The sequence below is a fragment of the Mastigoproctus giganteus genome, chromosome 11, assembly GCF_048544385.1.
Source record: "Mastigoproctus giganteus isolate SK-2022 chromosome 11, ASM4854438v1, whole genome shotgun sequence".
Classification (NCBI taxonomy): Eukaryota; Metazoa; Arthropoda; class Arachnida; order Uropygi; family Thelyphonidae; genus Mastigoproctus; species Mastigoproctus giganteus.
The window spans coordinates 120,272,295-120,297,595 of NC_143585.1; the positions used below are offsets into that span (position 1 = coordinate 120,272,295).

Sequence of the window (25,301 nt, forward strand, 5' to 3'; positions counted from 1 at the left end):
TTATTATGAATTAAATCAATTCTTTACAATCTCCACAGCAACCGTGATAGAATACACAAAGCCCTACGGGTAAGTTTTTTATATTGCAATACTATTACTTACTTGATGTGTTCCAGTGGAGGTCGTAGAATCGAAAAGGGAAGTTTCCCACCCTTAACTTGTTTTAAGGATGGCTATTTTTATGGCGCAGTCGCATTAACGTTTCACTGTGTGCCGATGGTGTATTGGCCGAAGTCCCCGATTTTCAAGCCAATGTCTATTATGGTGGTTTTGTTGTTGGTTCGATGAATTTATTTATTTGTGTATTTACATTATTTTTACATTTGTTTTATGCCTTACCTCGGACAGTGCCGGTACCGCTTTTCCAAAGCGTAACAACACTTATTTGTCCAGAGGCAAAGCTATATACATATGTATATACATAAAGCTATATATACATAAAGCTATATACGTATGTATATACATAAAGCTATATATACAATAGTATGATAATACAAAAGAATAATATATATATATATATATATAAATGAGAATAAAATAACAGCTATCTAGACTGGTGATATATAATACTATGGTGTTTAAACCCTTCTTCTGTCAATTTAACTAATCTGTTCACTGTAACTTCCATTCTTGAAGTTTACTTTTTTTCTTCTTTTTTTTTAACGCAGGATGGATGAAAAAAGAAATACAGTGAAATCTTATTACAACGACAAGTAGTACAGTCAAAAAATGTTTAACTTTTGGAACAGCCACTAAAGAACAGAGCACTTGTACACATAATCATGTCTTGATACACAGCATGATATTGCAAAATCAAAATCCATAGTGGTCAACCTTAGACTTAAAAAAGTCGATTTTTTAAATAAATTAGCATTATTAAATTAGCATTAGTAGAGGCATTTGATGCAAGAAAGCAAGCTTATGCAGCATCAGCCAAAAAAAAAAACCCACTTCCACTTCACCCCTCTGTTCGTTCCAAATACCTGTCCAGCTGAGCCTTAAACTTATTTAGGCTATCAACCTCCACCACAAGGGATGGAAGTCTGTTCCACCAACCAACCACCCGCTGGCTAAAGGCAAATTTCCTCACGTCTATCCTACATCTGTCTTTCCTCAATTTGAATTTATGCCCTCTCAGGTGATTTTTCTGAGCTAGAGGAAGAATCCCATCAGCATTGAGCATGCTTAAACCATTCAAGGCTTTATACACCTCTATCAGATCACCTCGCTGGTGCCTAGTCTCCAGACACTGTAATTTGCAAAACTTAAGCCTTTCTTCGTAAGAGCACCCCTTTGTTCCATTCACTAATCTTGTTGCCCTTCTCTGTACTCATTCCAGCAGCTCTACATCCTTCTTGAAATGAGGCCTCCAGACCTGTATACAGTACTCTAGGTGTGGCCTGACCATTGCCTTATACAATGGAATAATCACCTCCTTATCCCTGCTGGAAAAATTCCTGTATATCATTGACAATACTCCATGAGCTACTCTTGCAGCCCGATTTCATAATTTTAATCATAAAAAGGCATATTTTTTAAACCCATTTGGTCTTGAAATAAAATTTCACTGGCAATATACACATTTTATATTAGAATACAACCACAGGATTATTTACAAGTACCAGTATGCCTTCAAACATTAGTGCACTCTCTTTGAGACCTGTTAGATAGACACAGCCAACCAGCATTCTTCCTAAGTTGCATGCCTGCATGGCCATGTATCAGTTTTGGAAGTGCACTAAATTTTTTTGAGTAAGCACTACATTCTGGAATGGGTCCTCTGTGAGAGTATAGTGGTTTCACCACCTGTTACTTTTTTTTTTAGAGGTAGATAGGTCTGGGTTAGAATCCCATCAACAACTCAAGGAATTTCTAAAGTCCTCCTCAATCAAGGCGATAGTTAGCTGCCCTCAGGCAGTGGTTATAGGGTTTACCCGCCTGCTCAACGTGCAAATCAACCCAGGAACACACATATGGATATGGATCGTGTGAGAAATGTTAAAATAATAATAATAATTATTATTAAAGATGTCCTGCTTAGCACTCTTAATTGAGGCCACAAAAACAGCATGCTAAGCGAATATGCATTACGCAGGAAGATATATCCATAAAATAAAATGTAAATCCATAGTTGTCAACCTTAGACTTAAAAAAGTCGATTTCATAATTTTAATCATAAAAAGGCATATTTTTTAAACCCATTTGGTCTTGAAATAAAATTTCACTGGCAACATACACATTTTATATTATAATACAACCACAGGATTATTTACAAGTATCAGTATGCTTTCAAACATTAGTGCACTCTCTTATTTGTTTATGAATGATATTGATGATGGGATATCAAGTTTAACGTCCAAGTTTGCAGATGATACAAAGGTTGGCAGGGTTGTTAAAGATACCACTGACGCTATGCTGCTGCAACAGGATCTGGAAAGGTTGAACAGATGGGCTGAGAGGTGGCAAATGAAGTTTAACATTGACAAATGTAAAGTACTACATATGGGAAACAGTAACCCCAGAGCAACATATCAACTCTGCGGTACTACACTGACAGTGGTGGAGAATGAAAAGGACCTGGGGGTAATTGTGCAGGCAGATATGAAGTTCTCTGAGCAGTGCAGATGAGCTGCAAGAATAGCTCATGGTGTCTTGTCAATGATATACAGGAATTTTTCTAGCAGGGATAAGGAGGTGATTATTCCCTTGTATAAGGCAATGGTTAGGCCACATCTTGAGTACCGTATACAGGTCTGGAGGCCTCATTTCAAGAAGGATGTAGAGCTGCTGGAACGGGTACAGAGAAGGGCAACAAGATTAGTGAATGGAACAAAGGGTTGCTCTTACGAAGAAAGGCTTAAGTTTTGCAAATTACAGAGTCTGGAGACTAGGCACCGGCGAGGTGATCTGATAGAGGTGTATAAGGCTTTGAATGGTTTGAGCATGCTCAATGCCAATGGCATTCTTCATCTTGCTCAGAATAATCAGCTCAGAGGGCATAAATTCAAATTGAGGAAGGACGGGTGTCGGATAGATGTGCGGAAATTTGCCTTTGGCTAGAGGGTGCTTTTTTTTTTATTTTTTTATGTGAACCCCAAACACGAGAGGTATTAGAACCTATAGTACTTAGTACCGTGCTTGGGTTGGAGACTGAGAAGACGAAAGAAGATACTTGTTGACATTGGACTTGAACTTCTGTAGAATGTAATTTTCAGGAAATACATATGAAGGAAGGTTGTTCCAGAAAACGGCAGTTGAATGAATAAATGAGGAAGATGAAAAGTTGGTTCTGTGGGTTTGAAGTTGGACAGTAAATGGATGTTGGCTGGTGGCGGCACGTGTTCGGACTGTTTTGAAAGAGAGAGCGGGAATTATAGAAGCTAATTCAGAAGAACAGTGCCCATGGAAGTATCTGTAGAAGAGGTATGCAGCAGAAACAGTGCGTCTATGAGACAGCGAGTGGAGAGACTCTGTTAGAGATGAATCATTAATTAACCTAACTGCCCTCTTCTGAATGGAATCAAGAAGTCTGAGAGAGGTTTTGGGGGCACCACCCCAGATGTGGGAACAATATTCCATGGCAGGGCGGATTTGCGATTTATACAGAGTGAGCAGCTGTTTGGAAGAAAAGTAACGCCGAGAGCGAAAGAGAAAACCAAGTTTTTTAGATGCAGAGGAAGCAATATTTGTAATGTGCTTGTGCCAAGAGAGATTAGAAGTCAGGGTAATCCCCAAAAGAGATATATCCTTTTGCCTAGAAATTGGAGTGTCACTAAAGATAAGCATAGGAGCAGAAGAATCCTTTTTGCGAGATATAAGACAAGACTGAGTTTTAGAAGGGTTGAAATCAACTAAGTTGTCTTTGCTCCACTGGAGAATTACCTGAAGATCGGCATTTAAGGAATTGGTAGCAGATTTTCGAGAAGTTGAAGCTGATTGAGCAGGACAAGGTTTCTCAAAATGGAAAGTTGAATGCAATGTGCTATCATCGGCAAAACTATGGATAGGATTTCCAGTCAATGGAAGAAGGTCATTGATATACAAGAGGAAAAGAGTGGGGGAAAGAACTGAACCTTGGGGGACACCGGCATTAGTGGAGAAGTTAGAAGACAGAGAGCCATCAACCATCACCCTCAGTGAGCGATCAGAGAGAAAACTGGATAAATTACTAAAAACAGTTGGCAAACCATAAGATGGAAGCTTGTTTAGAAGACCTTTATGCCAAACACGATCAAAAGCCTTTGAGATGTCAAGAGCAACTACTTGTGTTTCACCGAACCTTTCCATTGAATTAGTCCATAAATGGGTAACATAAGCCAGAATATCCCCAGTGGATCGACACTGACGGAAACCATACTGGTGATCGTTGATCAGACGGAAGGTTTCTAGGTAGTTTAAGAGTTGGCGGTTAATTGATTTCTCCATTACTTTAGAAAGAGTAGAAGTAATTGCAATGGGACGATAATTGGATGGGAGGGATTTGTCCCCCTTTTTAGGAACTCGCTGGATATGAGCAAATTTCCAAGCAGAAGGAAAAACACCTTTAGAATAAGAAAGTGAAAAAAGGCGGGAAAGAATAGGAGTAAGTTCAGGAGCACAGGTTTTGAGAACAAGTGGAGAAATACCATCAGGACCTGGAGCTTTCTTAGCATCGAGATTCATCAAAATCCTTCTGATATCCTTTTGACGGAAGACCACAGGAGGCATTGAATGGAGTGTGTTGGGAATGGTGGGAGGTGTTTTACCAAGATCATTAATACATGAGCTGGAAGAAAAATGGGATGCTAGCAGGTCAGCTTTATCCTTGGCTGAAGTGACAACAGAACCATCTGGTTTGGACAGAGGTGGGAGTAGAGATGGGCAAAAGTTGCGGCCAATAGCTTTGGCAAGAGACCAGAATGCTCGGCTACCATTAGGGCAAGAAGCAAGTTTTCTACTCTTAGCCTGTTCAAACTCTAGTTTGGACTGATTAATAACTGCTTTACAATTGTTGCGAGCTTTGGTGTAGACAGAAAATGAAGCTGAAGAATTAGAAACAAGCCAATTACGATATGCAACATTCTTCTCTTGGACAGCCTTAGCACATTTATTGGAAAACCAAGGTTTAGATAAAGGACGAGATTTTAAAGTGGAGTGTGGGATAAAGAATTCCATTCCTGCAAGAATAATTTCACTGACACGATCTGAGCAAACGTTGACATCAGAACTTTTGAAACAGTACTCCGACCAAGGAAAAGAAGTCTCGCAGGTCATCCCATTTTGCATTCTTGTAATGCCAAACAACACGAGGTTGGGAATAGCCATGAGATAAAGGTTCCATTGGAGAAGAGACAATCACCAAGTTGTGATCTGAAGTGCCTAAAGGAGCTCTCACTTCGACCATGTACTTAGAAGGGTTGTTTGTGAGAAAAAGATTAAGCGTATTGGCTGTATGATTAAGATTGTCCAGTATTCTTGTAGGTAAATGAACAATCTGTGCTAGGTCATTAGTAATTGCGAAAGCCTCAGCATCTCGACCCGCTGGGTCGGTGTGACTAGAAAACGGAAGCCAGCTGGGGTTGTGAACATTAAAATCACCAAGGAAAATTACCTCACTGTTAGGAGAATTGGACTGGAGAAAGTCAAGTTGCAATGAGAGGAAGTCGAAGAGCTCCAAGTGATTAGTCGAGTTGGGAGAACGGTAGAGACAACAGATGAATTTGACACAATGAGGTAGAGAGATTTTAAGCCAGAGAAGATCGAAGAGAGGAGATTCCAGATTGCCAAGTCTCTGACAGGGAATATCAGAACGGACATATGCACAAGTACCACCTTTGAGGCGAAAGGAATCATACAGCGAATAATTTGGGCATCTGAGATGAGCAGCAGTTGAATCAACCGATAACTGAGATTCTGTCAGAAAAAGTACATGAGGTTTGGCAGACTGCAAGTGGAAATAGCCATCGTTGAGATTAGAATTGAGACCACGTATATTTGTGAAATGAATTAGGAAGTCCTTGGGAGGTTTAGATCTTTTCGCAGATAAGCTTGCTCTATTAGTTTGACAATTCATGGTGTATTCAATAATAAGAAAAAGTGGGTGGGACATGCTGTATGAAGTAATGAAATTTTTGGATATGGCGTACATGTGGTAAGAATATACCCAGATCCTTGACATAACGTGGCCTCGACAATGCTCCCCGCATACACACTACTCAGACTCCCTCCAGTCACTATCTGGCAGAGTAGAGGTAGCAAGATTATATTACACTAGCTGATCTGGAAGCCTCCTAGAGAGTTACCAACAGGTCCGGTCCGGTGTACTAACTAGCGGCCGGCCTGCAAAAACCGTTTTAGAGCTGTACCCTCGAAATGTAAGGAATATTGGATCTCGCCACGACGTTCATCATAACCTCAAAAGTCATCAATCATACTGCATGATGGAAGAGATAGGGAAGGGTTGACCGGAACTTAGCTCTAGAGACTAAACATGGGTTCCACCACTTCAAGCCTCCAATAAGCAAAGTGGTGGTATTTCACCGGTTGATGAGAGTCATCTTCCACCTAGTACTGCCTGGTAACATAGAGGGGCGGCGTTCCTCCATGTGGTGTGGGCACCACACCTCGACCCCTGCTTACGTTGGTTCACACCTGGGTGGTCACCCACCATGTACTTGTGCATGGGGGTTATACCCAGGATTACTAACAGTCCCAGCATCGTGAAGGTGCAAGCAGAGGATTTGACTGTCTGGACTTCGCCGAAATTGGGTCCACTTGACTTGAGTGTCACCCGAATATCAGTTCCATCAGCGTTTTAGACTCCCAGGTTGCAAGTACAGCTTGTCTGGCAGAGAATGTCTGTGACAACCTCAAGGTTGGTTGGTTGGTTGGTTGGTGGAACCGACTTCCATCACTTGTTGTTGAAGTTGATAGCCTAAACAAATTTAAGGCTCAACTGGACAGGTATTTCGAGCGAACGGAGGGGTGAAATCTGAGTGGTGTGTTTTTTTTTGGCTGATGCTGAATAAGCTTGCTTTCTTGCATCATATGCCTCTACTAATGCTAATGCTAAATATTTTTAACTGGTTGGTATTACCAGATGAATGATTTTAACGCATCATTTCTCTATATAACAATATTAAATGCAGCAGCAGAAACATTTAAAGCTTTAAACATAACTTTAACGATCTGAAGGGTTGTTAAAGTACATACATAAGTTATGCAATAAACAAACACAGTGTATATTCAATAAACTGCAAGAACGCTAACCTTAAAATAATGGAATCTTATATATGTAAATAAATAAATTAACAAGACAGCTTACTGTTGATATTCAAATTGCCTAGTCACTAAATGTAGTGTAAATCTAGCACTTGCCCGAATCCAGTCTTCTAAAATTTCAATTTAATTTCCAAAGAAAAGTTTCTCTAATAGCTTTCCACCTTCAATTTAATATCACTAGCTAATTCACTTCTTTGGGATCATTTAAAAAAAAAAAAAAGTTGAAACTACCTACACAGTGAACTAAAATCAATCACATGGACATAAAATGCATATAAACAATATAAACCAAACTGATGCTGAAAAGCATTGCTGACAGGTGCTACCCAACAAAGCGTAAAGAGAAGTTTTATAAACATTTCAATAATTTCAGCTAATAAGAAACCCCCAAGTGGGTGCTCCTTTTTCAATAAAACCACCTGGTGGGATGACATATAGAGTATATTTTTGCAATACACATGAAATGGTGCAGTGACAGCTTTGATATTTTTTCCACCTATACCACAGAATGACCCTAAAAGTTTACACATGTGGACCCAGGAAACTTGTGGCAATATAGACAACTATAGAAAAATAGCACAGAGATGTAAATTATTCATGGAAATGAAAAATAACTTGTGGACAACAAATAGACAGCTTTCGAAGTTTCTCCCAGTCATAAACTGAAAATACTTTGCAACATTTATAGTTTTGTTGGCAATACAACCATTTTCTCATCAATTATGATATCAGTTAAAAGTTGATTTAAATCAAAGAACACCTTTTTGAGAGCAAGTAATGTGAATTGCAGCCGATTGGAAAACTGAGTTAATTAAAAAAAATTTTTTTGATGGGCCTCTCAGGCACCCAAAATATCTCCTAATGGACAACTCTGGCCAAGGTGTTTTTGGAGTGAATAACACAATTCTGAGGGAAGGAACAATGCACAATAGAAAACAAGCACTGAATGAAATGGGCACTAGCAGGGAACAACTGCATTACATTCTATAATGCAGCCAAACATGGTCGCACCCCAGTCTTCTAGGGACTCCTCATGAAGGTCTGTATATTTCTATAATTAGAATACAACTTATGTGTTATATCTGTTAGGAACCATATATGCAGGAAAACTCAAAAAACCACAACATCAGTACATCTGATCTTACAGGACACTAGGAATCTGCCAAAACAGTTTATTTTACACAAATGAAATTTTTAGTGAGATAGTAAGTGAGCGTTTCACGAACTGATATAATGAACACGCCATTATGTGCCTTTTGCTCCACTGCTTAGATTTAGCCTAGAAACATTTTGTGTTGGCCTCGTTTTAAGTCCCATCACAAAAATGTTAATCTATTGGAGAACCTTCGTTAAATACAGTTCAAGTTAATAAGTAAGCACTTGAACAGTATTTAATGAAGTTCAAGTTAACAAGAATTTTAGAGCATTATTCTTATGGAAATTTTGATAGGGAGGTTTTAGGGTTCCAATTTAACAGTCTATTGTATTTATGAGATCAGACATAATTACATATAGTCAGTCCTCATATAACACGCATTTACACTACACGAATTCAATCATACATGATTTATAAATAGGGTAACGATGTCACATATAACAGAAACTGAATTTGCTTATGCACAATTCGGCTTTGCTTTTACAAGAAATGGCTGCCGAACGTGGCAGAATCACAACTGAATGCAACACTTACTGCTTTGTTTTACCCAGTTGCTACACATGTGCTGCTTTGTTTGCGTGTATCAAATGTGCCTCCTCATTTTTGTTCTTTTTATACTGTAATTGTGCTTTATTCCCTAAACATGAGTAAAATACTTGAAAATGGGTGTGAAAAGGAAGCGTGATGGTGAAGATACTGCAGGTTCAGAGAAAAAAAGAAAAGTGGCTAAGGTAAAGAAAACAAACAAACACGAGAACAACAGCAAACTACAGGTACTTGCCAGACAAACTGGTTTGCCACTACCGCAGTTTCTCCCTGCATTCTTGGTAAACAGACTGTGTGTGCTATTGGTAGTGGCAGTAGAAGTCGAAAACGATATATTGACTGACAGATGAAGTTAGGAAACCTTATTTCCTAACTTAATGTTCTTAGCGGTTAGGTTATGAAATAACATAACCTAACCACTAAGAACAATTAGAAAGAATGCAGAAAAAATAAAAGCAAATTTATAGCAGGAACAACTCAAAGTGTAACAAAAGACAATTGATCAAGACACAAAGAATTGGAAGAGATAGAACGGCTGTTATCTATTTGGATAGAAGATCAAACAAAGAAGAAATCAGGAACAACTTCGCTTACGATAAAAGCAAAAGCATTAGCAATATTTTATTAAGTAAAAATCATAATAAAATATGTATTTTATTACGATTATTTATTGCATTTAGTAATGTTTTGGTTACAAATGTGTGTTCGACTTTGGGTTGTCGGCACCTAACCCTATTTTTCCCATGATTTTGCATTGCACAAAGGTTTCTAGGAACATGATTACCGTGTTATATGAGGACTGACTGTATATACTTTACGTTTGGCATTGTTGAGCAAACAGTACTTGCCTACTCTCTCACAAGATGGCAGTACCAACAAAATTGTAACAATCATAGTTTCATACAACAGCAATAAAGGAACAGAAAAGTTTTCCATTTTTCCTAATATCCGATTTGCTTTGATTCCAATATTCTATAAAATAAGCAGGTATAGATATATCATGTACATTAAATATTATCAATCATTATAGTTATTATTATGATAAAACCTGAAAGTTCTCCACTAGTAGCAGATGCACCCAAGAAGTATCCTGTAGGTAATCTGACGCCTTTTACAGAAAAACATTCTTTCCATGCATTTTTTCCTTCAATATCTGTGGATACCTATTGAACAATTGTAAAAAAAAAAAGTAATAAAAATCTTGACATATTTACATAAGATAAGCTAATAATAAATATCATTTACTATCAATCTAGTTACTTTGGGTACATTAGCTAATGGACTAGGGAAAGAAAGCTTCTCAGACAGCAAATATGGAGAGTAGGGACAAAAATACAATAAGTTCAGATGTTTGGTTGTTAAAATTCCATAAAAATACAAATAGACAAAATAAGCTCTAAAACTTCAGGAAAGGCATTTATGGCTTTATTTTAAATTGGTCATTAATATAAAAATATTGTTATGCACATATACAATACTATTAATAGTAATTCACAGTTTATAAACACACATGAGTTTGTTTATAAACTGGGGATTTATAATAAGATTTAAAGCACCTCCTCCCATAAGAAAATATAATGGAGGAGGTGTGTGCGTGTGTTACAATATGGCTAGTATTAGAATAACCAGATTAGGCAAGGAAGTCAATGGTTGGTGTATTCTTAATTTAATCAAACATTGCACATAGGCGCCTCCGTAGCCAGGTGGGAAGGAGCAGCAGTGCGCAGCAAACGCTTCTTGATTAGACCGGGGTTCGAGCCCGTCACCACCAAATACAGAGGATGCGGAAAGGTCAGGGAATGACCACCGCATATTCACGGAGCAATATGGCCTTAGTTGCTAATGCTCCTAAAAATCAAATAACACAAACATTGCACTTTATTTTTTATATATGGCATATGGTGGGCCCCAGGGGCTAATCTGGGGCAATTGCTGTATAGTAAGTGTATAGTAACTGTCTAAGTGATTGAAATTGTTAATTTTTCACTTTTTTGTTCCTTGCTATGTTGTTTTCGTTCGATTAGCTGCCATAATTCCACGAAGTCTGGGGTGGGCAGTCGGGGTTGATCCCCGGCTGACTAAATGGGTGAAAAAAGTTGATAGTTACAGAGGAATTTTGAGTTAATTCTTGTCCTAGCTCCTGGGACCATCCCCGTTAAACTTGGAGGTGGAGTTTTTAATTGCTTAGTGGATAGATTTTCTAAAAGCATTACAAATCCATTTAGGGCATGCTGTAAGAGACCCTTGATCCCTGAACTTTGAGTTTGTATAAATTGTATATAATTGATCCCTACTCACTGTTCAGCAGGGATTTTTATTGTAAATAGTAATTATTTTTTATTATATTAATGAGTTCTACAGAGGAAGAAGAGGTTTTTGAGCGTGAGATGAATGCAACCTCTGATGTGACTGATGATGAGCGAAAGAAGATAAGTATGGAAATACTTTCTCAGGTTCAAGAGTTAACGGAAATGGAAGTGTTCTCAGGTAGTTCATTAAAATGGACACCTCCAATTAGGAGGTCGTCGTCTCTTTCTGGCCTTCCACAATCACAAAGTTTGAGGGATAGAAAACGAAGGAAAATGAGAGGGGAAGGTAGTTGTGGTAAAAAAGGTGTAGAAAAAGAAGGAGGTGGTGTGAAAAAGAAAAGAGAGGAAAGTCAGGAGAGGCCCAAGTATAGTGAATTTGAACATATTAATAAAGTGAAGACTTGTTTGAGATCCTTTCTTTTTGATGTTGAAAGTAAAGTGCCGACTGCTTCAGTGAGGATAATTATGGACTTTTGGGACACACTAGACTAAGGCTATTGATGTATTTACAGAGAATTTATTGTTAAAAGAGAAGTTGAAAAATGTGAAGAATAGTAAGACATTTAAATAATAAAAGATAATAAAAGCAGTGAGTGAAAGATTTAAAAGTAGTGAACAAGTTAAGACGGAGTTGTTAAAGGAAGTGAGGCCGATTCTTGATAATGTAAAGATAAAGAATATTAGGACTATTAGGGATTGTGGTGTGTTGATTGAGGCTGGAGGGGGATGATGATGTTCTGAAGTTGAGAGGTTGTTTGAAAATTCAGGAGATTGGACTAAAGTTTTCTATACCAAAAGCAACTTTTTCGAAGATGGTGATTTATGATGTGGAAAAGGATGTTAACCAATCTGATTTTAAGGATCAAATTTGGTTAAAAAATTGTAAAGACTATGATGTGACTATGCAGGACTTTAAGGAAGGTTTTGAGATTGTTTCTATAAATAAAAATAAAGAGTGAGTTATTAAATTGGGTAGTGGAGGAATGTATTAAAAGTGTGGAATGTATTAAAAGATGGAAATAGACTGTATGCTAATTTGGTGGCATATAAGTGCAGAGAGGTCTTTCCAGTGACACAGTACTACAATTGCTTGAATTTTGGGCATGTACTTATAAGGATTGTATGCACAGAAATGAGGAAACAGCATGTATAAACAGTAAAAGCAGAAAGAAGCATGAAACTCATTCTGCAGTAGATAAGAATTGTCCAGAATATGTGAGGGCTTTAGAGGTGCACAGCAGTAGGATTAGTTAGGGCTAGTTCTATTAAAGTGATTCAGTTGAATGCACAACGAGCTAAATGAGTCGCTGCACAGTTACATTGTCAGATGGAAGCTCTAGACATTGATTTGGCACTGGTGCAGGAGCCTTATGAGTGGCAGGGATGTGTGAGAGGGTATCCTCGAAGATATCGAGTATTATCTCATGGTAAACATTCAAAAGTGGCTATAATAATAAGGAATAGCGATTTGGTAGTCACTAAGATTCAGAATTTAACTACTGAAAATGTGATATGTAGTGAGATAATTGGTTCATTTGGTAGCCTGTACTTTGTGTCAATGTATTGTCCTCTGAGTGAGGACTTAGAGTATTATATAAGACAATTAGAAAGAATGTGTGAGATTTTGACTACTAAGCAAATTGTGCTGGCAATTGACACAAATTCAAACTCCATTCTTTGGGGTAGTGGGAGTCTGATGACAGAGGTGAAATTTTGGAAGACTTCCTTTCTGCCACAGGATTGGAGGTTGTAAATAGAATGGGAAGTTTGCCTACATACTTGACAATACATGGACAGTCATGTATTGATGTGACCTTGTGCATGGGGTCTTTAATGAATAGGATAAAGAATTGGCAAGTAAAGGATCAAATTACTACTAGTGATCACAATGCGATCACTTTTGAAATATGTTTTGAAAGGTGCAGGAGAATAGTAGTGGAGCTGGAAAGATTCTCAGTACGCACCGGCAATTGGGATAGATTTGATATGGCTTTTAATACCCAAGTGAATGAAGTAGATTGGAATAATAGTGTATCTAAGATTAGTATGAATAAACTAAAAGTGAGAACAAGATCTGTTCCTTGGTGGGGAACAGAGTTAAGTAATAAAAGAATTGAACTGAGAAGGGTAAGACGTTGATTGCAATATTATAGGAGGGTTGGAGATACTCATCTGTCAGTAACATATCTGAGATTGTATAAAGATGTGAGAAAAGATTATGCAAAAGCTATTGTTAATGCTAAGCAAGCCTCATGGAGGAATTTTGTTCAGGTTCAGGGATCAAGGAATCCTTGGTCTTTGTACAAAGTTATTACTGATAAATATTATTTTAGAAACATAAATTGTACAGTGAGAAATAGGGAGATTACTGTTTTAAATTGGCATGAAACCGTGAACATGATCATAGAAGAATTGTTTCCCCAGATTAGTGAAGATGAAATGTCGGAAGAACAAAAGGATGCGATTCGAGAAAATTCAGTATATTTTGCAGATTGCATTGAAAATGATTTTACTGTAGAGGAGGTGACAGGTGCAGTGCTGCAGATGGTAAGGCACTGGGCCTTGATTGATTATATTGAAGTTAAGGTGTATAAGAGGGCATATAGTTTAAGGTCTGGTGTCATTGTAGAAATATATAATAAATGTTTGAGGTGGGGTATCTTCCCACCTGTATGGAAGGTTGCAGATTTGAGGCTCATAATAAAGAGTATGGATAAAGTTAGTGAGCCGGGGTCATACCAGCCAATTGCTGGTACGATAATGGCTAAGACTTATGAAAGGCTGTTGATCAGCCGATTAATGATTAGATATAACAGTATGAGTTTATAATCAAGTAGCCAGTATGGCTATAAATGTGGGTACTCTAATGAAGATGCCATTTATCGTATGACAAGATATATACACAGAGTATGCGGGTAGGCATGTCCTGGCTCTGTTTATAGATTTTCTTAGAGCCTTTGATATGTTGTGGTGGGAGGGCATCCTGTCAAGACTGAGAAAGATGCAATGTCCAGATAATATCTGTTCAATTTTTAAACAGTATTTTAGTGAAAGAAGGATTGTCGTAAGGACATCTTATACTAAAGTAAGTAGAGATATAAGTAGAGGCTGCCCACAGGGCTCGGTCTGTTTGCTTGTAATATTGTGCTGGATGATTTCTTAAATCAGCATTATGTAGGTATTAATACTACAGCCTATGCTGATGACCTGTTGATATTAGTGTATGGAGATGCAAGGTCTCAAATAGAGAAAAGAGCAAGTGAGGTTTTGGGTGACTTGCTTGAATGGGCTCAGTTGTATGAGCTGCAAATTTCACAAACAAAGTGTGCAAATGCTGTTGAAGGGGCACCTCAGTATGAATCGAAATCCTTTGGTGAGATATGGTAATGTCTCCTCAAGATACCAAACTATGATTAAGTATCTGGAGGTTTGCATAGGAGAGCATATGAAATATCTAAAGAAAAAGATAAAAGTACTATATTCCAAGCTTAAAAGGGTAGTGAGGGTCGATTGGGGCGTGAAGGGTAGGGTGTTGAATATGCTCTACGATTGTAACTTATGCCTCGATCGCTTGGTTTCACAGAATTGAAAATTCTGTTATAAGAAAGTACTTGCTCCAGACTCAGAGGTTCGTTCTCCTGCGCATAACCAGAGCATGTAGGACAGTTTCGACTGAGGTGCTTCATGTAATAGCAGCAAGAATGCTAATTGATTTACAAGTGGTAGTACTTGCAATGATGTATTGCACTAGAAGGAATTTACAAATGACTATTTTGGGAGTTGAGACATGTCCACAGATTGAGAGGACATATGGAAGAGAGGATGTTAGGAATGAAAAAGTGAGAGTGATAAATGAATTTAGAAAAGTATGGCAAATGAGATGGCAAGAATCTGTTAAAGGACAGGTAACATACTAGTTTTGCCTAGTGTTGAGATTTTAAATCATAGGGCTAATCCCTGGAAACAGTTTGGATTGTATATGTCCTTTCTGTTGACTGGACATAGGCTTGCATGCAGGTTATTTGAGCTTGGGTTGAGGATTGATGGGCTATGTGTATGTGGAGAAGAAGAGGAAACATCAGGACACGTGATGTTTAAATGTAATGTTTATGCTGATTTGAGAATGGAGTTAGAGAGATTGGTTGGTGAGATAGAACAAAGTAGTCTTTGGATCTTGTTCACAGAGAAGTGCCTTTTCACTTATTTAAACAATTTTGTACATTCTGTTTTTAGAAGGAGGAAGCGCTTGTTAGATAGTAGAACCTGCCTCCCAGTGGCAGGGATGGAAACCTGATCCACTGGGATAGGTGGGAGGCTGCGATGTGCCTCTAATATCGTATTCATTGGATCAGAGCTAAGAGGCAAAAGCGCTCCTCCATGAGTTCAGTTGTGCTAAAATTGAAGTTTTTACACAGCAATGAATGATATATATTGGGACACAACTACGTATAAGCTTCGGCTTGGGTAGTAGTTCGGTGGGGTCTTAAATGGAATATGGCATATGGTATTAGATAACACTGTATATAGAAAATAAAGAGAACCTATATTGTGCTCTGATAAGTGGCACAGTTGTTAAGATTTAATCCCATTCCAAAAGTTGGCAATTTTGGAGGTTGCAAGATTCAAGAGTTTATACTGTATTTATTTAAAATTTACTGCTTTTCTGAAATTGTTCATTTCTAACAATGATGAAATATTGCACAGTAATAATGACTGAGAAGGGAGGAGGGACAGAGGTGATACAAATGTGTTTATCTGATATGGATCAAAGTAATGTGCTTGTACACACATCTCAGGAATGAGGTTACAGAAGCCAGTATTGGAAAGGTGTGCTGAGGGCAGTGATATTTTAAATGAAAAGGCAGCTCAAGTTGAGGAATCAAGCTTAAATTATTTTATGAAATGTATCAGGGTAGTAAATAAAACAGAACATTCCATTTAAACTGTCTACAATGTTAGCAATACTGTTAATAAATGAGTGACTCTTAACTTCTTGTTATAAAAATGAATACTAACATTATAGATCTAACAGAATTTAATGTCACCCAGAAATAGGAGGTAACGAGTTTCACTATGGTATGTAAGGACACTGGTCAAAAAAAAAAAAAAAAAAAAAAAAAGTCAATTGTGGTATTTAGGGCATATAACAGATTGAACACATATATCTTTTATGCTTGTTTCTTTATAGCACTGAAATCGGAATATAAAGTTAAGCTATTTTCTTTATTTAGTATTAGTATTAATAATCCAGGTTTCACCAGAACATTAAAGATATGGAGATGATCAGTTTTTAATATGAGAGGCGAGAGTTTAGTGGAATTTTTTTTACAACACTGCCTTTTTTTAACAGTGTTTTTACACATTTATTTAAATATAAAAGTCTGGTAAAAGTAGCATTTCGCTATAATTTCAGTGCATAAATTCTGCCAAAATTAATAAAAATTTGTGAAAAATCAAATTTTCTTTTGTGAATTTTGAAGAAACCTGACAAGACGGAAACAGAAACAGACGGAAGTCATTTTTGAAATCAGCATTAGAAAATAATTCTGAAACACTCTTTAAAACATCAGTAAATTTTTTCAAAATGCAGAGTAGTGTCATTATTTTCATGTTTACATTTGGTATAAACATGAAAATAAAATATAGATTTAACACTCCCCCACCATTTTCAGCAGAGCTAATAAAAATTCTGTTTATTGAAAATAACATTTGCAAAAAAATCCCATTTTTAAATTTTTCGACAACTCACAGGCCACAACAATTTAAGTGCTTCACCCACAGTGCTTAAGTAATTAGAAACTACACTAGCATGTAGTTTCTAATGCAGTAGTGTAGTATTACTAAAAGAAATATTAAATATTTTTATACATTTCCTCCTTATATAAAAATTTGCACTAGCAACACTTACAATAATTTAAGAATTTTACAAATAAATAAAACACACTGTGAACCTGCAAAAGTTGAGCTGCATGCAGCCCATAAGTCTGACATGTCTGATTTATGATTTGGTGTTATATTGATTTGACTAACTTGTCTGTGATGTATACTATTTATTGTTTACTCTCTGTATTCCTGTCTTATAAGGAATAGTGTTATGATCATGGGAACCATTGATGTTATTTGGTTTTTAGGAGCATTAGCAACTAAGGCCATATTTGCTCTGGGATATGTGGTGGTCATTCCCTGAACCTTTTTGCATCCTCCGTATTTGGTGGTGACGGGCTCGAACTCCGGTCTAATCAAGAAGCATGTGCTACACACTGCTGCTCCTTCCCACCTGGCTACGGAGGTGCCCATTGCTGTCAGGTTAATGCAGAGTGTCTGTTAAGTAACTGTGCACCTTTATAAATGGCACTTGCATTATAAAGTATATCCACTGTCTACTGCAACATAGAAGTGACCTGGATATGTGCAAGCGGTAACTATCCCTCTCTGGAGTTGACTGCCATTTTCTTGAGTTAGTTGTTATTGAAAAGTGATTCAAATCAATTGGCCATGATTTTTGTCAGTTGAAGTGTGCATGTTTCCAGGGGAGGGAGGGAGGGAGGGAGAGAGGGAGGGAGAGAGAGAGAGAGAGAGAGAGAGAGAGAGAGAGAGAGAGAGAGAGAGAGTTCTATAATGATGATGAATATAATCATGTAAGGCAGTTAACTCAAGTTCAATTCATGATGGTGCAAGGACAGGCAGACCAACAGCCTTACTCGAGAAAAATTTAATGAAGTTTCAGTAGGTGTATTAAGGAGTCCTCACAAATCATTGATTCTCAGCAGGGATTCTCATCGGGGGCATATGGCCTTCAAGATGACAAAAATTGGTTTGAGTATTACAATCATGGGTATTACAATGGTTTGTAGAAGTTCAAAGTCAACCCTAACCGACGACATCTTATTCCTTAATATTCAATTTCTCTCATTGGGTTTTCTTTTCCCGTGAGACAACTGATTTTTAACATATAGATACATTATATTTTATTTATTAGCATTAGCATTAGTAGAGGCATTTGATGCAAGAAAGCAAGCTTATGCAGCATCAGCCAAAAAAAAAAAAAAAAAACCCACTTCCACTTCACCCCTCTGTTCGTTCCAAATACCTGTCCAGCTGAGCCTTAAACTTATTTAGGCTATCAACCTCCACCACAAGGGATGGAAGTCTGTTTCACCAACCAACCACCCACTGGCTAAAGGCAAATTTCCTCACGTCTATCCTACATCTGTCTTTCCTCAATTTGAATTTATGCCCTCTCAGTTGCAATCAGTTGCAGTTATTCAGTTGCAATCGCCCCTTACACAGCACGCAAGCCAGAGGGGCATATTTACAATGCAGAGGATAAATTTACAAAAATATTTAGTTTAGTAATGAAGGAAATATGTATATTAAGATAAAAATATTGTTCTTTGTTGCTAGATGTCTTCATAGAGGCACATTTGCAACACTAAAATTTATTAACTTCACACCTGAATGTCACAATTACAGCATAATTCAGAGTAACTAAAAGACGATAGGTTCCAGCTAGTAGTATTGCAACTCAGCTGTTTCTTGATAGTCTTTCTGTAGGTCTAATTGTTCAACAGTTAACCTGAAACCGATTTAGGGTTTCTATGGCATTTAGTGGGAATGTCCTGTTTAAATTTTCAAGGAGTTTAGATTAGAGAGAAGTGGCCTAATTTGCAGGCAGGCTGTACAATTGCTGTTGTTGTTGTTGGAGGTTTTTTTTTTTTTTTTTTAAGAGCATTAGCAACTAAGGCCATATTGCTCCGGGATATGTGGTGATCATTCCCTGACCTTTCCGCATCCTCTGTATTTGGTGGTGACGGGCTCAAACCCCGGTCTAATCAAGAAGCGTGTGCTACGCTTCTTGATTAGAAGCGTGTGCTACGCACTGCTGCTCCTTCCCACCTGGCCACAGAAGCGCCTGTACAATTGCCTCTAACTTCGTGGGTGCAAGATGATGCCTGTAAGTACTGGCACATCATATCTTCCTGCCAATAGCTTGGATATGAATATTTGTCCAAATGACGATAAAAATCTTGTTTAGCGACCTGAGTATCCAATATTCTATATTTAGGAAGGTTTTAATGTACATTTCAGGAGCTGAGGACCAGATGACCGAAACTTATAAGGCAACCGAGGCAATGCACCTAACAATATATTCCTTCACCAGTTGAGCATTTTGAATCCCAGCCAATTTTTGTCTTCAGCACCAGATGGCAGCTAGTGTTTTCTTCCTGGCAGTAGTGAAATGCTCAGTGAAGGATAACTTGTTGTCCCAGGTAATTCTCAGATCCTTGTTTGTTTGTTTGTTTGTTATTTGGTTTTTAGGAGCATTAGCAATTGCTCCGGGGATACGCAGTGGTCATTCCCTGACCTTTCTGCATCCTCCGTATTTGGTGGTCACGGGCTCGAACCCTGGTATAATCAAGAAGCGTGTGCTACGCACTGCTGCTCCTGCCCACCTGGCTACGGAGGTACCTCCCAGATCCTTGTGATGATCGATTCATTCAATTAAGAGAATGAATCACCATTCTTATGGATTAAAATTAACTGGGGTCTGTAATACCAGATGTTAATTTAATTGTTTTCAACCAGTCTAGTTCAGGAAAACAGTGTGATTAATGTGTTTTCAAAAAACTATAATGTAATTTTCTTTAGACATGGATTTCTCTACCCTGGGCAGTTTTAAGAGGTTTAATTTTGAGTGCAATCAAGGCGAGGAAGTTGGCTAGATTAGTTAACTGCTGTGTGGCTTGTAAAGCAATGTTATGCTCGCTTATCACTACTACTGGATGGCAAGAATATTTTCAGGTTGTCCGCATAGGTTAGGATGTTACTGCAAGTTGAGAGGAAAGGATTGAGGGCTGCAGTGAATAGTGCCGCAGAGGGCACCCCTCTTTGGGGAACTCCTCTATTTACTGTGTAATTGATGCTAAAATCTTCTTTACTATTATAATCCTCTCTGTAAGTAAATCTTGCAGTAGTGTGAGTAAGTTTCCTGTAATGCAACAGTGAGACTGCTGGAATTGGAGGAGGAATTGGATTGCTATCCTGTCATAAGTGGCTTTGATGTCCAAGAATAGGGTATCCATCTGGCTTTCACTGTTCAGGGCAGTTTGGATCCTACAACTTGTCTCTAGGAGGTTAGTAATAGTAGACCTGTTTTCAATGACTGAGTGAAGATAGGATGGATGATGGTCAAAACATTGATTATTTATTTGTTTGATTATGGATTTCTCAAAAATTTTAAATAGGTTGCATCCTATGGAAATAGGTCTGTAGTCCCTCCAGATTTTAGGTATTGGTTTTGTGTGATACATTTTCCAGACATTAGGAAGAGTGGCTGTTTCAATGGTTCTATTGAAATTATGTGATAGTAAGTCCACCAGGTAAAGGCTACATATCTTAATAATGAAAAGAGGAAATTTGTCTGGGCCTGTGGTGCACTTGTTTGGTAGACCCCTGCTATTTCTCTACTAGAGATGAATAGCTTCTCCCAGGGGGAGGGATCCGATTGGCTATTGGGTTAAGAGGTTGGCTTGCCCATTCTTTGAAAGCCTCTCAAGTCACGTGGAAGCATTGTTTCGAGTTTCTAGGGGATTCCCTTTCCTGTTGCAAGTTTCTCATAGATTATTTTATAATGGGCTTGTTATCTTATCCTGTTGAATATGGCTCTTTTCATTTTGAAAAAAGTATAGGATTTTGGGGTTCGTGTTTTTTGCCTTTCTCGATAGGCTTTTTGCTTGTCATGGAAAGACGATTTCATTTGCTTGGAGAACCAGGGCCTGGTCCATTCACAAATTCTTATTTTTTTGTTGCCCCTAATTGAGCAATGATCCAAAGGTGATCTGCGATGCAGTCTATTGTTCGAGATGGAGGTAGTTTGTAGGTAGTATTCCAGTTTATTGCTTTAAGCTTCTGAAGAATTATTTCTTCCTGGATTAACTTGGTGGAGAAGACAAGTTTTGTGGTTGTTGCTTTTTTGTTTTTATCCTGGTTAATACTGTTAGGCGAGGGGCTAAATTCAATGATAAGAGAGCCGTGATCCCAGTTAAACCTTCCAAAATTCTGCAGAAGGGTAGCTTTACTTATGTTTAGGTAGATAAGATACAGCTTTTGGAGTGAGTGAGAAATTTTGATAAAAGGAAGATAGTGGGCATGATTTAATTCAACCACCTTTGCTTTTCATAGGCATTAAATGCCTATGAAAGCACTTTCAGAGGTAATGTCTCTGCAATCCTTGGCGTTTGCACCTTTCCAACAGCTGCAACCTTGGCAGCGGCGTAGTTTATTTATTTATTCTTTTGTTTCACTGGTCATTATATGAGGCATGGATGGGATGAGGGAATATTTCAGTCTATTGTTTCTACTTTCTAAGCGACAATTAGTATTGATTTATTGTTTCCTTGTAAGTTGTTTATTTTTGATCCACAGTGGTTTTTTGAGTGACATGGGCTATGAGATTTAAATAAAAATAGTTTATATTTTATTATTTAATTCTTTGTAGTCATTCAACCAATCAACAATCATGTCAAGTGCTGAAAACTGTTTGTGACAATTTTTCATTAAACACCATTTTAATAATCCTAAAAATTGTGGAAAGATAAAAAAAAATTGGCTCACATGTACCTCCCAGACATTTTATTTGGCCCTCCATTTATAAAGGTTGCCCATCGTTGTATTAATACATATTAAATAAGGTTTACAAGGATACAAATTGTTTATAATCATTAAAAAATCACAGAAAGTCATTGAGTGCAGAAGATAAGAGGGACAAGGGAGACATGATAATATTGAACTGAACAGGCATTTCACCACAATAGCTTTGAAGGGTTATTTTAAGGCAAACAGTATTTTTTCCTTTTTTAATGAAAATGCAGAAGCCACTCTGTCTCTTATTTAAATAAACTGTGTCTCTGTAAATAAACTGTCTCTTATTTACTTTGTTGAAGTTTAAGGTAGAGAAATTACATGCCATGATTCAGCAGGGTTGGGGGGGGGAGTGTAATGAAAACAATCCTGAAATAAACATTTATAATTACTTTGTAACAAAAAAATTATTTGTTAAATGTTATTTATTAGAAAAAAAATTACATCGAGGTCTTCTTTAGTGATAACTGTTTACTTGTATAGATTTGTAATTTTCAGTTTTAGACTTTATCACACAATAATTTAAAATATTGACAGCCTGACATAGCTAAGTGATCAGGAGTGAGGGTGTAGAAACACATGCACTTTGAGTAGACCATGCTTCAAGCCTTTATGACTACTAAATATAGTTCATGATTGTATTCAGTCAAAATAATTAATATAAATTCTTCTGATCTAGTGGTCATGATGGAGTATAAACTAGAACTAGTATGTAATAAAAATATTACATAGTTGGAGTTAATTAAAAAAGTATATAACAATGTTCAATATCACATTTTCCTAAAAATAAAATGGATTTATCTGTTCTATACCATTCTATGAACCACAGAAATGACAACAAAACCCAGAACCCAAACATGGTATGCTGAACTCTTTCATGAGTGAGTTTGTTCATAAAAATTTAAAGTTTTATAAAAATGGAAACTCTGAACATAAATATTAATTTCTTCTTATATTGATTAATTAAGTCATAAAAAATGGTTAAAAAATAAACTCGCTGTAACTTTTTTGAAGCAATAATATTCTCACATCAGCATTTCTAAAACTGTGGTCCTCAGACCCCTAATGGGCCAGAGACCTGTTGGCAGGGTTCATGAGTAATATTCTTTATTTCAAAAAAATAAGTTACTCAATAATTTTTTTGTTTGTTTCTTGAAAAATATGAAATTATGTTCATGTGAATATAAACAAAAATATCTAAATTTAAGCATACTGTACAAAATTTATATACACATTTTTAATATTGTTCTGTTTTAAGCAACACAATAATACTTTATTATTAGAGGGCAATGGGAGCATTATTTAGACTTCATCAGTTTGTTACTGTTCATTGTGCTGTTTACACGTGTGTGCTATTCACTAGTATTTTTAACTGCACTGAGTTGTGAACTTTTTATATTTGTATACTAAACCCATAAATACACGTGGATTGTTAGGTGAAATCTGCTTAATTACTAAAACATACAAGGAATGACTGCAACTTGGATTAGGATACATTACATTCACAAATGATGGAGATACAAATCCAAACATAAAATACAAAAACATTGTGATAAGTATTCATTATTTGGAATTACATATACAGGAGGTGCAGAATGATCCCAATGTTCTTTATCACGAAATATTATCAAATGAATATGTGAAACCAGTCAAACTCAGTCACCGTTTAGAAACAAAACACAAGAAACACAAAAAACAAATCTCTGAAATTTCTTCAAACCAAATGCCGAGGATTGTTTTCAAGTCAAACACTGATCAAAGAACTTGTAACTGGCTGCAAAATGAAAATGCTCTAACAATGTTGTATTGAGTATCTCTGCTAATAGTTAAGGCTGAAAACTGCACAACCTAGCTAAGGAACTAACTCTACTAGCTGAGAAATAATGACTTATACAATTGAAATTTTATTTTATTATTGAATGATACTATCAAGTAGAGAATTGAAAAATGTTGGAGAATATAAAGAGCAGTCAATTACAAGAATACGCAGAAGCCAATATTATTAAATATTGGCTTCTGTGTATTACAGCAGAACCCCATAAATCTGGCATCATGAGGACATTTCAAGATTTTTGAAAATTCCAGTTTTTTGAAGGTTATGCACATGGCCTAAGTAATCAGAGTAATTTGTTACTTTTATTAGATGATACAGTAGCTCATTCCTATATGATCATAATCAGGATGATAGTCACCAGCATTAAGCAAAAATATTAACCAGTGCTGCTGGCTTGGTTCAGTTGATAAGAAATAAAATTAGCAGGTTTGAATGCTGCCTCCAGTATGGGTGTTGCGATCAGCATTAGTAGAGGCATATGATGCAAGAAAGCAAGCGTATTCAGTATCAGCAAAAACAAAAAAAAAAAAAAAAAAAAAAAAACAACCTTCCTATTTCACCCATCCATTTAATCCAAACTTTTTTCTGTTTCACCCTTGAATTTATTTAAGCTGTCAACTTCCACGACGACATATGGAACCTTGTTCCAGCAATCAACCACTCGCTGGTTAAAGGCAAATTTCTGCACATCTATTCTACAACTGTCTTTCCTCAATTTGAATTTATGCCCCCTCAGGTGCAGAATCTAAGCAAGTGGAGCAATCCCATCAGCACTGAGCTTGCTCAAGCCTTTCAAGGCCTTATACATCTCAATCAGATCACCTTGCGGGTGTCTAGTCTCCAGATGCTGCAATTTGCAGAACTTAAGCCTATCTTGATAACAGCAACCCTTTGTTCCACTCTCTAATCTTGTTGCCCTTCTGTGTACTCGTTCTAGTAGCTCAACATCTTTCATAAAATGAGGCCCCCCAGACCTGTATGCAGCACTCAAGGTGTGGCCTGACCATTGCCTTATACAAGGGGATAATCACCTCCTTATCCCTGCTAGCAAAATTCCTGTATATCATTGACAAGACCCCATGAGCTACTCTTGCAGCCTGACTCTTGCAGCCTGTCTGCATTGCTCAGAAAACTTCATATCTGACTGCACAATTACCCCCCCCCCTGGCCTTTTTCATTCTCAACTACCTGAGTCTAGTACTCCACAGTTGGTATGTTACTCTGGGGTTACTGCCTACCCATATGCAGTACTTTGCATTTGTCAATGTTAAACTTCAGTTGCCACCTCTCAGCCCACCTGCTCAACTTTTCTGGATCCTGTTTCAGTAGAATACCGTCCTTACTGTCATTAACAACTCTAAAACTGATAAATATCACTGATAAATACAGAAAACAACGAAGGACCCAACATGGATCCCTGGGGAACTCCACTAATAACATTAGTCCATTGATTACTACTCTCTGCCTTCACCCACTCAACCATTCTTTTATCCATTGTAGCAACTTGCCCTTAATGCCATACTGCTCCAATTTGTACAGTAGTCTTCCATGTGCA

At 37.3% G+C, this 25,301-nt stretch overlaps 1 protein-coding gene across 1 annotated transcript in view; it reads right to left on the reverse strand.

Moving 5' to 3' along the window:
* LOC150078390 (vesicular integral-membrane protein VIP36-like) overlaps positions 1-25,301 on the reverse strand; it is a 163,907-nt gene that overhangs the window by 36,059 nt on the left and 102,547 nt on the right. Inside the window, exon 6 of the mRNA XM_090384345.1 lies at positions 10,011-10,125. Coding sequence (XP_090240471.1) covers positions 10,011-10,125 — 115 coding nt within the window. The remainder of the gene's footprint in view (positions 1-10,010; positions 10,126-25,301) is intronic.